The sequence below is a fragment of the Morus notabilis genome, unplaced genomic scaffold (genome assembly GCF_000414095.1).
Source record: "Morus notabilis unplaced genomic scaffold, ASM41409v2 Scaffold109, whole genome shotgun sequence".
NCBI lineage: Eukaryota > Viridiplantae > Streptophyta > Magnoliopsida > Rosales > Moraceae > Morus > Morus notabilis.
In genome coordinates, this window is record NW_010363046.1 from 523,363 (window position 1) to 537,050 (window position 13,688).

Consider the following 13,688-nt stretch of genomic DNA (forward strand, 5'->3'; position numbering starts at 1 on the left):
GGATAAGATATATTATTCTTTTTCAAACCCTGTTTTTGGTATATACTATAAGAATGTTGCAATTATTTGAACTTTACGTGTTCAAGATAAAGAGTACAATTTTGTAAACTATATAACATAAAACAGACGAGTAGTCAACAGACTGCTATACGTACTAATATTGATAGCTCAAGTGTGGTGATCAGGAGTTTCAATTGACTGAAACACTTGGAAATATATGTTTGATTCAAATTTAGAAAGAGAACCAGGAATCAAACAAACTTTGTACAAAATGTAATTACAAGATTGTACATCTTTATGGCAATATGATATTCAAGAGACGAATGATTAATTAGTCAGAATTATATCTAATTTAGTACATAATGTGTTTGAATATCTGCATTGGTTATGAGTATATATTTTTAGGGTCAAATTGAAATGAAAAAATTAACCTCTTTACATGTAGATCATTTAAGCTAAATAGTACTTTAGAGTACTGCTAATATATAAGGTCGATTTCAACGAGTTATAGGATGTGAATAGAAGGAAATTAAGTAACCATCGAACAATTGATAAATTGGTCCCTGCTCTATATTTAGCTTAAGGTAGTCTTATACAATATAGCAAATAGACAAATTAGGTGCGGGGGTGAAAATGATCTGCAGTTTTGGCCAAGCGCCAAACCAAAAAAAAAAAAAAAAAAAAAAAAAAAGAGAGAGAAATATATGGCGCTGAGTTCGTGAGCGTGGCTTCAGGCTTGGTTCTCTAGCCAGAAGTGGTAGGGGCCATTCACATTAACTTTCTTTTGCAAAATATTTAGCATGACTATTAATAAACATTTATTTCTGAACAAGCAACACATTTCTTATATATTGATTACAATAGTTATTCAGGTGACTATTAATAAATATGCAATATGTATAATATCTGTGTACTGTGTAGTTTGTGTGTTATATATATGTTCAAGCTATATGCGAATGGTTTAACATAAGAGATAAGGAATATTAATTAAGTTTTGTGCAAGTTGGGTGATTGGACCAAAATCATTTAAACTGTGGCACAGATGGGAATAAATACATGCAAACAAAACTTAATCAAGATATGTTGTGAAAGAGAGAGAAAGAGAGAGAAGAGAGAGAGAGAGAGAGAGAGAGAGAGAGAGAGAGAGAGAGGTCACGGTCAGTGTGTAGGGTGAACCACGGACACAAGCCAAAGAGATGGACCAGCTATATATATGGCTGGGGACCATAAGTGAGGGTTGAAAGCTGAGAGAGATAGTGCAAAATTAGCCAACACCACAGCCACTGCTAGCAGTACATACTAGAGCTTTCCCTTGTAACTTTGGATTTCATGTTCTTGTCAATTAAAGGTATGTATATCCATTGGCCCCATTCATTATTTGTTACGGCTCTATAATATTTAGGATTTTATTTACTTAATTAGATTATTTATTTGCTTTGTAATATTTATTTTAGATTTTATTATTATTTATATTAGGTTTGAATTAGTCAAAATAGTTTATTTGGAGTGTTTAGTTTGTTCCTACAAATATGGGTGTACGTTGGTTATGCATGTTTGGTTAGTGGGTGAGTGTGTTAGTTTGTAATCTTTTTCTATTTAAGAACCTCTAATGAAAGTATGAAAGTGTGGATGAATTATTTTGGCATTTTATGCTTTTGGGAGGTCCGAGTTCCTCGAAAACTCAATTTAGAGGTTAAAGTTCCCTCGAACCAACTTTATTTATCTAATTATATTTATTTAAGATAGAGTCTGTTTTAATGTATTTCAATTTTTGTTTTTTTTTTGTTTTTTTGCTCTTATTTTTTGTTCTAAAAAGGAAGATTTTCATTTACAAAATAAATCCCAATGCCTGTCAACGTACAGAAATGTACCACAGTTTATTGACCAAGTAGAACCTGAAAGCAGGGTTCTTACTACAACGACAAACAGATCTTTATCGCTAAAAGTTCTATTGTCATCGCTTTAATTGACGTTAGCAATACGACAAGCACTAAAATTAGCGATTAATTACACGTTGTTGCTAATTACCAATCAATAATTCGTTGCTAAGACGCTAATAATTCATTACTCTGTCAGAAAAATAAAGTGAATTGAATGTTTTAGCGGCGACATTTTTAAATTTATCATCGCTAAAACGTTTTTTTTTTTAAACAAATAAACAAAGTGCGATTTACATTTTAGGGACGGCCCTTGAGATTTGTCATCACTAAAAGATGATTTTATTTTGAAAACAATTTTTATTTGTCATTTTGTAAATTTATTTATTATAGTTTCAAAAAATATTATATTTATTTATTAAATATTTATTTATATTTAATTAAAAATATTATTGAATATATATTATTAAATGGAGTCAAGTAGAATAATAAAAATAAAAAGAAAATAGAGTTATAATCTCATTAATACATGTAAAAACTCAAGACTGTGTTAAAATAGGGAAAAAAATAATTTATATCTGATTTACCTATAATCTCTGAACTATTTACTTGAATGATGCACGTGCTTTTTCTAACATAATTATTTATGGCATATCTCAATATTATAATTTGAAAATGCACAATATTAATAGATAAAAATCAAAATTGGTGTATAGAAAAGAGACTATATTAATCTTGCAATTTTTACTGTCGTTTTAATATATATATATATATATATATATATATATATAAGTAAATAACACACTTGGGCCAGACGAACCCAACCCATGAGCATGAACTATTTTGGGTTGGATGAATCGTCTGCAATGTTGGACTAAACTAGGTTGTGCCTACGTTTGACAGGTCAATCCATGGGTGTAACTCGGCCGGGTAGACTTGGGTTGAGCTTGAAATTTAGGCCAAGCCGCACAGGTCCGAATGAGAGAAATTTGAGCCGCAACAGTCCCATTGGCCCACAAACCCGTAACCCTGTAACCCTTTGAGTTACCTCGGGTAGACTTAGTTTTGCAGGTTGATCGATTTGGTGGAAACAGAGAAAACAAAGAAAATCAAAGTTCTTTCCCCAAAAATCTCAAATTTTCTCCATTCCCAAATGAGAGAACATACGAAAGATCCCAATAAACTAATATATATATATATATATATATATCTATATATATATATATATATAAACTTATTTCTTTTCCCATAATTTCCCAACAACCAAAAAGGATAACAAACAAAAACCCACGAACAGAGACAGCAAAAGAATCAAACAATGACACATTGAAAGCAAAGTAAGCACCTTCTGGGGGTGAACCAGAAAGGTGCAGCATGAGAAGCACCACCGGAAAAAGTCGCCATGGGTGTCTCCGCAGAGACTTGGTCTCTCGAGAAGGCTTTTTCTTCTTCTCTGCTTCGTCTTGAATTACCATACAATAACAGAGAAGAAGAAGAAGAAGAAGCGGAGGCAGCATACATCGACTGTGAGAAGAAGAAGAGGAACGGAGAGTCAGAGACTGAGAACAGAGAAAAAAAATTGAAAACTGAGAAGTGAGAAATAAGGCGGTAGCGAGGGGAGGCGAGGGAGCCAGGGAGGCAAGACTGAGAAGTGAGAAGAAAAACTGAGAATGGAGAAGTGAGAATTGAGGCGGCGGGGAAGGGAGGCGAGGGAGTGAGAAGTGAGAGAGACTGAGAAGTGAAAGTGATTAGGGATTTCTTCACACGGCCGAGTCGGGGTGTATCGGGTCACATGATGCCCGCCCCGCCTCCCAACCTGCATAGTGCGGGTTGGGACTATTTTAATCTGAAAAAAAAATTATAAATAAATAAAAACTATGATTTCGGGTAGGATCGGATTGGATACGGCGGGTTAGTCAGTTTCGGACCAAAATCTTACAACCCTAGGTCAATTGTGATTGTATATGGGTCTATACCGCTTTTTAAATCTCTAATTGTAAATATATATTTTTTCTTCTGTATAGCCATCATCTCCTTGTACCGGGGAGATCTTGACGGCGCCTGTGTGTGGCCATCGCGGGGTGAGCTGAGATTGCAGATCTCCCCACGTGCGGGTAGATCTCCTTCGCACGCCTCCGAGGGGAGATCGCATATGCATATCTCGTCGGCCGTGAAGGAGATTGCCTCTGCTGAGTTTAGATGGGAGATTGCCTTGAACAAGGTGAGTTGATGACGATAGCAGAGTGGGCATCTTTTCCACGACAATGGTGATAGGAGGTTAGGAGCGGTGATCATGCCATTTGCTCAGAGAGAGGGAGAGAGAGAGAGAGAGAGAGAGAGAGAGAGAGAGAGAGAGAGAGAGAGAGAGAGAGAGAGAGAGAATGGATGCAGTTGGGATTTGTGAGGTGAGAGAGAGAAAGGGGAAAAATTTTAGGTTTACGACCGGTTTTTTAATTCGAGTTAAGATGTGATGTTGTGTGAGAGTTTTTTACTGTTACAAAATTTGAATCAGCGAAAAGAACATTGCCTTAATATGTGAGTATTTATGTAAGGAGACAAAATTTTTATGATGTCATTGTGTTATATTTTGTAACAATTTTAATATCCATAATAAATGTCAAACCAACCTAAAAAGCCATGACATGTAGCATAAATATCTCCACCATTGTAATGGTCTGGTTTGGTCCCATTTTTACTATTGTAAAGATCTGATTAAGTCTTGATTTTTTCTAAACAAAAAATTTAGTTTGGTCCAACCAAACTAGTAGTTTGGGAGCGAAACAGACCGTGAACAACTCTAATTGGAACCATTAAGATTTAAGGGCCACTTGTTCTTAAGGAATCCAAAGCTTGATCTTCAAGCTCATCCAATTCTTTCTAATTGTCATACTTATCGGTGCATTGGTGTCGATTCGAAGAAAAATGACAAAATATCTTTATTTTCATTTTTTATGAGAACATGCCTACATTTCAAAAATATCGTATTTATTTGATAAATATATTATGAAATAATTTTGATATTTCAGTTTGAGGTAAATAGGTGACTGATCGAAATTCAACCAGTTCCTTACCTAAAAAGTCGAAATTTTTTTAAAAATGGTACTCGAAAAAGGAAGTCTTATACCCTTTCACTCATTTTTCTTTTTCTTTTGTTAAGTGAGTAAAGCGGAGTTAAATGAGTTAGTTTGGACGAAATCTTAAACTCAGCGTAAAAAGACAAAAGCTTAATTTCTCTCTAATTTTGAGTGGTATTTTTGTATTTCTCCTTAATTTCTTAAGGAGAAGGATTTCCAAAAAAAAAAAAGAATTAGTTGCTTATACTAATTAGTTGAGTACTGATGAGCCCATACTACTTGTTTCCACTCATAAACTGGGCTACACCGGACCCATCAAGTGAGCCCAAGAATGTTGATTGAGGAATAAAAAAGTCCGAGCAAAATCCACAGGCCAGCAACAAAGATCCCAATGTGGTATGAAACGCCACAAGTAGCCGAGCTTGGTCGAAATCCCTAGTTTTCCGGGAACAGGAAATGGCCTTGCCATTTCTGTTATATAGATAAATAGGAAATTAACACGCCCAGGCTCGTTTGCTTTTGATCATGGATTATCTTTTGAAAGAAATCTAATAAACTGTGTTAGGTCCGTTTTTGTCGCTGATATCACAGAGTGTTATAATACTTTACTGTAATATTGTTTTAACAAAAAATCTAAAATTAAACTAGCCCAAACAACAATGCAGGAAAATAATACAAAAACGTAAAGGACACCAGAAAATAGTATCACAGTTCGGTGCGCACACCTACTCTATGGAGCCACGTCTAGACAGTGATCAATCCACTAAGTTCAAAAGATTACAAAGGACCGAATGGTCTTACACACTCAACGACTCCCTCCTTGACAATGTCGCCGTTGCCTAGAATCTCCTTAGGAAGCTTAATCAGCGAGCACCACTCGACTTGACGGTTTCCTCCCGAAACCAAAGAAATCTTCTCCTGAAGAACCAACTTGAAAGTGTTCTAACAATTCGTCGCAATACATCAAACGACACTTAACATTACAATCTCATTCTCACATGAACACAAACGTCTCTCCTATTTTCAACACTTTCTCTCTATTTTTCAGAAGCCAAAACCGCACATATGTTCTGCCATCTTCCACTTTTCTGCAGGTTCTATTTTTCTCAAAAACCCATCCACGTGCATCACACTATCACCTCAAAATACTCACCCCACAGAAAGCACAAAAATAGCCAGCGTACAACCCTTTTTCCACACATACAATCAAGCTCCAGCCTGCAGACTACAAGCAATCAATTTCTCCAAAAAGTCCACTCTTCATTTTCAGCAATCAAATTCTTTGATTTGCAGCCTATAAACATGACAACAAGACTTCCTTAAGAGGTCTACCAATTTACAATGTCAACAAATCTTACAACTAATTTACCAAAAATAAGCAAATACAAAATACACTAACAAACTGTTTACTTTTATTTTATAATTTTGTGGTATTATGTTGATTATTGTTTTGTGGTATTATATGGGTATTATATATACCCACATATCCAACGAGCCCCTTTCTTTAACCCGAACGGAATAACCCCACAGTTAACTCAAAAGCAATTCTACAAGAAAACCAATCAAAACACCATAGTCCATCCCCTATGGACCTCAAATCAACTGGTAAAAGGCAAGACACTAACTAAATAAACAAGTATGAATGAGAAAAAAATATATGAATAAATAGACTTTCTATCGATCGTAATTATTCTGCAACATCTCCCTTTGTTGCAGCCATTAGGAGTGCTCTAATATGCAATGGAGCTTCAATGCTCCATCAACTTTTGTCAATTTTTTCAAGAGTTCTCTAACCCGAAACTTCCCCCTAGCTTATTTTCCTTTTGTTTTTCATCCTTTTCGCATGGTAACCTAGAAGAAAAGAATGCATTTATAGTAATACCCTTCATTTTTTGGTCACGAGCCACTCACATGGTTATTTCCGTCATTCAAAATAAGAAGAGAGGCAAATTTATTACGGAATAAAAACCGGAGGGGATGGATATTATAAATAAACATTTGGGGAGGCAAACATTATAAGGGTTATACGGATCATAGTTTGTGAGAAATTTTCTGTAATTAATCTTAAAATAAATTTATAGATAATTCTTAAAGTGAAAACCGCGACCATGGAAAATTAAGAAATGTTCCTTATTTACTTACCTCTTTAAGAAATAGGACATATTATGACAATTTAACCATTTATTATTACTTTTAATTTTAATTTTTTTGGGTGTAGGGGGGATAAATTGCTAAAATTAAAAGTGTACAGGGCAAAGTGAACGGCCTGAAAAGTAGTGTAGGGGAGAAAATGTGCTAAATAACCCAATAAGTTATTACTTGTAATTTTATCTTTTATATTAATTTTGAAAATTTTTAAAGATCTCTTTTTGAGTGATTCAATTAATTTTTCTTAAATTTCTCGAACCATATTTATATCTAATAAGACATCTTACTAAATGTACAACCTTAACACAATAAGAATTCTCGTTATCAACGATAATCATGAATATAATAAGACAATATAATAGTTATAAGAAAAGACTATAATCGATATTGAGAATGAATAATTGATCTTTCTTTTTCCAAACTCTTCAGAAGAATTTTTTTTGGGTAGAGAGTGAGATTAACAACAATTTAAAAGCATATATTGAATTGTAAGACTAACAATTAAGTGTTTTTTATTGAATTGTAACACTAAAAGCATATATTGAATAGCTATAGCAAAATTAAGTGTTTTTTTTTTTTCATTTTCTCTTGTTTTCCAAATGAACATTTTTTTAAAAAAAAAAAAAAAGAGGATTACATGATGTTTGAATAAAATATCAAATATGGTGCAAGACATTAAAAAGATAAATAGTCAACTGTTAGGGAAAAAAACGAATAAATGTTAAAAATTTAATATCAAGAAACATTAAAAATGTTTTAATATATTTTGTGATTTGTATGGAATTAAGCTAAGACCTAAGAAATAGGATTTTTTTTTAAAGAAAATTAATTAATATCTTCAATATTTTGAGGTGTAAATGTAATTAGTTGATGATCCTAATAATTAGGGGCCTTGACTTAAGGGGGTCCTTAGGTAGTTGCCTTAATGTCTTACCCATAAGCTCGTATTGCCTTGATAGAGAGAGAAGAGAGAGGGGGGGAGAGAGAGAGAGAGTGAGTGTCTTGTTGGATAATCATCTTATTAGTTACATTGCAATTTTGCTAGAAAATGTCTTCTTCAAGAAGCCTATCAAAGATTGAAGAAGGTAGTTGTAGTGAAGCGCCAAGCAATAGAAATTCCGGGCTATGCTCTTCTTCGGAGGTTGTTCAACTAATCCAAAAGGTACACAACATGAGGAAGTTATGACATATGTATTTATGTATGTATGTATATGCATAACTGTTAGTGGATGACATATATGTGTGTGTGTGTGTATAGATTTGTGTTAACTTGCTGTGTCATGGTCAGATCATTGCAGAGGCCATCGGAACGTACTTCGTGGTATTTGCCGGGTGTGGCTCTGTAGTGGTGAACAAGATCTATGGTTCCGTAACATTCCCAGGGATTTGTGTGGTTTGGGGCTTGATTGTGATGGTCATGATTTATTCTCTTGGCCACATCTCCGGCGCCCACTTCAACCCCGCCGTCACCATCACTTTCGCCATTTTTCGCCAATTCCCTCCCAAACAGGCAGCTTCTCCATTCCATCCAAATGTCTATATATAGAAAAAAACAAATCACACACATATATGTGTGTATATATTTATATATACTATTAATTAATGTTACAATCTCAAATATCATATACTGGTGTTTAAACGAACAGTAATAGATATCATTTGACAATGAACAATGTTGGTTACCGGTGATATTGAACATCATACACTAATTGTAAAAGATGAATCTATGTGACCCATTTGTGTAATTATGAAAGATAAATCCCACAATATGCGACCCATTTGAGAATTCAATAGTGTTTTTAAGTGATTTTTTATAATAATATGTCCACTAATCCATGTGTATTAATTAATAATATTTTTTTATGATATTTGGTGCATGTACGTGCAATGCATGCAGGTGCCTATGTACATAACAGTGCAGGTGTTAGCATCAATTCTAGCGAGTGCAACGTTATGCCTTCTGTTCGACGTAACTGATCAGGATTTTTACTTTGGAACTGTTCCACCAGCTGGATATGACATCCAGTCTCTTGTTTTTGAGATCATCATCTCCTTTCTCTTGATGTTCGTCGTCTCTGGCGTTGCCACTGATAATAGAGCAGTTAGTACTTCATTTTAATCCCCTTATATATATATATATATATACCTTATATATATATATATATAGACACACACACACACACACACACTCAAGTATATACACACACGTGTGTGTATGTTTTCGCTGCATTAGTTTTAGTCGCTTATATGTATACTACATATAACCAATTTTTCCAGGTTTCGAGGTCATCAGATAAATTAATTTACTAATTTCCAGGGGTTGATCAAAATTCACATTCCCGGAAATGTTTTGGAAAATAATACCATGCGTGTATATATATATATATATACATATTCTTACATATATATATATATATATATGTGTGTGTGTGTGTGTATTTGTATACATGTATCTAGTAGGTCATATTCCCTTGCTTTTGAACAGCTTGGTGCTAGGTAAAAAGTACTTAAGTTTGAATTGACGGATAATGTTGCTGTTTAAATTACTTGGAAAATGAAATTCGCTTCTATTTGTTTCCTTTTTTTTTAACACTAGTTTAGTTATGTTCAATGCACGAATTCAGCTATAATTGAAATTTTCATAACGTAAGAATACGAACAACAATATATATATATATATATATATATAAATTACTAAGAATTCAAAAAGAGTATATAATGATTAAATACACGAAACACTCTAAATAATAAGATAACAAAACAAATGATCACAATGAAGGAGATTATTGGGATGAGAAAATTGAGATATGGGATTTAGGAAATCTACAAGAGAAAGCGATAAAATTAAAATAAAGGGAAAAAAAGAGGAACAAAAAGGAAATATTTAGGGGAACATTAGCGTAAGAAACTGCGTTAGGCAAATGGGGGTAAAAAGAAAGAAAGAAACAAACAAGGAAAACGGAAAGAATGAAAGAAAGAAAAGGGTTATAGTAGAAAAATGGATTAAAAAGAAGAAGAAAAATAAAAAGAAAGAAAAATAAAATGAAGAAAGGAAAAAAAAAAAAAAAAAGAAGGACAAAAAGTGGGAAAAAAGAGAGAGAAAAAACTAAGCACCAAAACGGTGTGTTATTTTACGATTAAAAATGCAGAGTGAGCCTTCCGCACGGCTCTTTTAATATATGTAAATAATTACTTGGAGTTCTCATTTAATGAAACCTTTTGTTTTTAAAATGGTATCGGGCCTATGCTCTCATTTTATTAACAAGAAATGAAATTATAATTAATGGACACATGTAGATACTTACACACAACCATTTGAGCTAGCTTTAAAGAGCACATTTAAATGAAACGTTAAACTAACCAATTGATCTTTTTTTCCCTCCTTTTTCCCACATTGCAGATAGGAGAATTAGCAGGAATTGCTATCGGAATGACAATACTACTCAATGTCTTCATCGCCGGGTAATTAATTAATTAGTTTCTTCGTAAGTTGGTAATTTGTTCATAAGAGAGTGTAATCCATTGACATGAAATATTTCAATAACTTTATTTGTGGCATAAAATTGTTGAATATTTACGCATTTGCAGGCCGGTTACTGGGGCATCTATGAACCCAGCAAGGAGTATAGGGCCAGCTGTGGTGATGAAAGTTTACAAAGGATTGTGGATTTATATTGTGGGCCCAATTATTGGCACCATACTTGGAGGTGGTGCCTATAATTTAATCAGATTTACGGACAAACCACTCCGAGAGATTACCAAAACCTCTTCGTTTCTTAGGAGCGTGTCCAGAAGTGTCGCTCGCTAAATCTTCATTCTATAGCTACAGCCTAGCCCTTCTCTTGTACAGCCCGGTGCAAACAAGAGTCTTGATTTAAGCTTTTGTGTTGAAAAGTAATATATACATACATATATATATATATATATGCCTATACAACTTGCTGCTTATAGATTTTTTTTTTATTTCTTTTTTCAGAAAACAATATATCTTTCTGTATCTGGACAGTATGTATTACTAGTTGAAATAAAATAAAAAAAGGATGCTACATATGCAATAGCTACCAATTTTGATGATGATAATAGAACTGTTTATTTATCTAATTATACTCTTCGTGGAGCGCCAATATCCTTATAAATTTATATTAATCTGTGTGTTTAAATAATGTGAAATTTGCGTTTATTTTATCTTTTACTAGTAATATGGTGTTATCTTTGAAATCATCAATTTTGTATTAGATGGATCTGGTTACTCATTTCACTTTGAGCTTGTAATCCTTACCAATAATACATCACATAAATTGAAGAAGAAAAGAAAAGAGAAAGGCATATAAAAATTTAAGTGGTTTGACAATATTATGACTGCATCTACGGACTATGAAAAGAGAAAGAATTTATTACTAGGCAGCACAAGAATAAGCTCTATATAAATGCAAATTTCAATCACAAAATTGTATAAGCTATTCAAGACAAATCTCCAAAAAGCAAGAGAGAGATTGCGTAATTTGAAAATTAATATAAATTATAAATTCAAACAACTGTCAAAGGTAACTATATATACATAGAATTTAATTTTTTGTTAATAATAGCAATACATGAAAATCATATCATTAGTTGGAAACTTGGATAATGTCAAGACCAGTAGCATGTGTTTATATATATGCTTGTTTGACCGGAGGAAAATGAAATCGAAAGGAAAAAAATTTATTAGCTAGATGAATTATCTATACAACAACAACTTATGGGAGGAAAATGAAGAGAAAAGGGATGATCTTTCTTTTAGTGTACTTGGTTGGATTCTTTCCTTTTAATATCTTCGTATTGAAAGAGATAAAATTGAGGTTCTCTGATGTTCATTTTCTCTTCTTTTCTCTCAAACCAATTGCATCATTGTCTTTCCACTAATATCCCTCACCCCTTCTCCTCCTTTTACTTTTTCCTTGTACCCAACAAGCTCTTAGCCAATGTTTGGTAGAGCGAAAAAGAGAGAAAACAAATTGGAGGAGGATTTAGAGAGGAAAAAGAAATCTTAAGTTGTTTGATAGATCGAAAATAGGGAATCTTAGGTCGTGTTTAGAATTAATCCTTTTTTATTTTTCACGTTTATCGAGAAAGAAAAAATGAAAACATTTCTAAAATGACGTTTGGCGCAATAAAGACAAAAAAAGAAATGAAAACGATTTTTTTTGTTTAGTGTAAAATGAGAGAGAAATGAAAAACGACTTTTAGTCATTTTTTATTTTTTATTTTCATTTTCTCCTCTCTCGATCGCAGATAGAGAGAGACATTAATGAGTTTTTTATACTAAAACTAATTTCTTGATAAAACTATTAAACGCATTTTCAAAAATAATTTATATCTGAGATTGAAAACGTTTTCATTTTCATTTGCATACAAAAAATAAAATCATTTTGAAACGAATTCCAAACGCACCCTTAAGCTTTTCTATTTTCCATCTCTCCTACTAAACGTAGCATTAGTATTTTTCGATCCAAAACCAAAAGGGACTTGGAAATAGTTAATTGTGGCCAGCAGTAGTCGATAACTAATTGTAACAAGAAAATTTAATTTTATTCATTGCGCATACTTACTCAGTATTGCTCATTTGCTGTGATTATGCAACACGCCTGGATTGAGATCCTGTTATTCAATTGCAATCATGAAGCAGTGATGAGTGAGTTTTACTCACTCATTTAGTATCGTTTTACACTTAATAGCTAGTTAGTTTTCGAGGTTTTTGTTAGTTTTTATGTGTGTTTTTGTTCTTTGTTTGAAGGTTAGGTGAAAGTCTATGATTTGGAAGGTTTTGGACAAAATTTGCTGCAATCCGACGGAATTAGTACATTGGGGCAAAATGGGCAGCGCTTAGGCGCCAATTACAGCGCCCAGGGATTTTACATAACATCGCCGCAGCGCTAGAAACTCAGCACCACGGCGCTACGACGCGAGAAATTGCGCATTTTGAAGGCCAATCGCGAGAAAACTTACCCGTTTTGACCCTAATGCTCTGAAACATATAAATATATGATTCTAAGGCAATTAGAAAGGATTTTTAGACTGTGAAATGACGGCTGGCTTTTGAGAGAGTATTCAAGAGAAGAAAAGGAGAATTGGGACGAAGAAGAAGAACGGCTCAAATCTAGAGACGGAGATGCTTCAATTCAACTCCAAACTAGTTCTTTTCTTTCCTTTCCAATGATTAAGACTTTGTTTAGGAATTTATTTTGTTTAGAGATGAACTAATTCCTTTTTCTAGGGCTACGATGTAGCCGGATTATGAATGTTTGAATTCTCAATCTTATTTTTAAGTAATTGATGTTTAATCCATATATGCTGAGTATTTCAATTTATTCTTAATGCTTGTGATTGTTTGGCCAACTATTACATGATTTTGTATTTGATTTGAGACTGAGAGGTGATAATTGAATAAGCTCTTAATTGAAATACCATGAGTTGTTCATAGGATAGAGATATCTATGATGCTTGTGCAGTTCTTTTGAATTTCTTGCACTTAATGATTTTCAACAGGTTTAGAAGTCTGACAGAGATGTAGATTTTGCTTGTTGGATTAATATTATCGTTGCTTGAGAAA

At 33.4% G+C, this 13,688-nt stretch overlaps 1 protein-coding gene across 1 annotated transcript; it reads left to right on the top strand.

The window, feature by feature from the left end:
* The first annotated feature begins 3,279 nt into the window (after positions 1-3,279).
* Positions 3,280-10,907, top strand: LOC21400363 (probable aquaporin NIP-type). Its single transcript, XM_024169114.1, has 7 exons — positions 3,280-3,403; positions 3,902-4,098; positions 8,145-8,261; positions 8,388-8,609; positions 8,997-9,200; positions 10,500-10,561; positions 10,688-10,907. The coding sequence occupies exons 1-7, from the start codon at positions 3,280-3,282 to the stop codon at positions 10,905-10,907; spliced, it is 1,146 nt and encodes a 381-aa protein (XP_024024882.1).
* The last annotated feature ends 2,781 nt before the right edge of the window (positions 10,908-13,688 follow it).

Coding starts and splice junctions, on each gene's coding strand:
- LOC21400363 (XM_024169114.1), top strand. CDS start 3,280: ATGGGTGTCTCCGCAGAGACTTGGTCTCTCGAGAAGGCTTTTTCTTCT. Junction 8,262..8,387: donor TTGTTCAACTAATCCAAAAG/GTACACAACATG, acceptor TGTCATGGTCAG/ATCATTGCAGAGGCCATCGG. Junction 9,201..10,499: donor TTGCCACTGATAATAGAGCA/GTTAGTACTTCA, acceptor CCCACATTGCAG/ATAGGAGAATTAGCAGGAAT.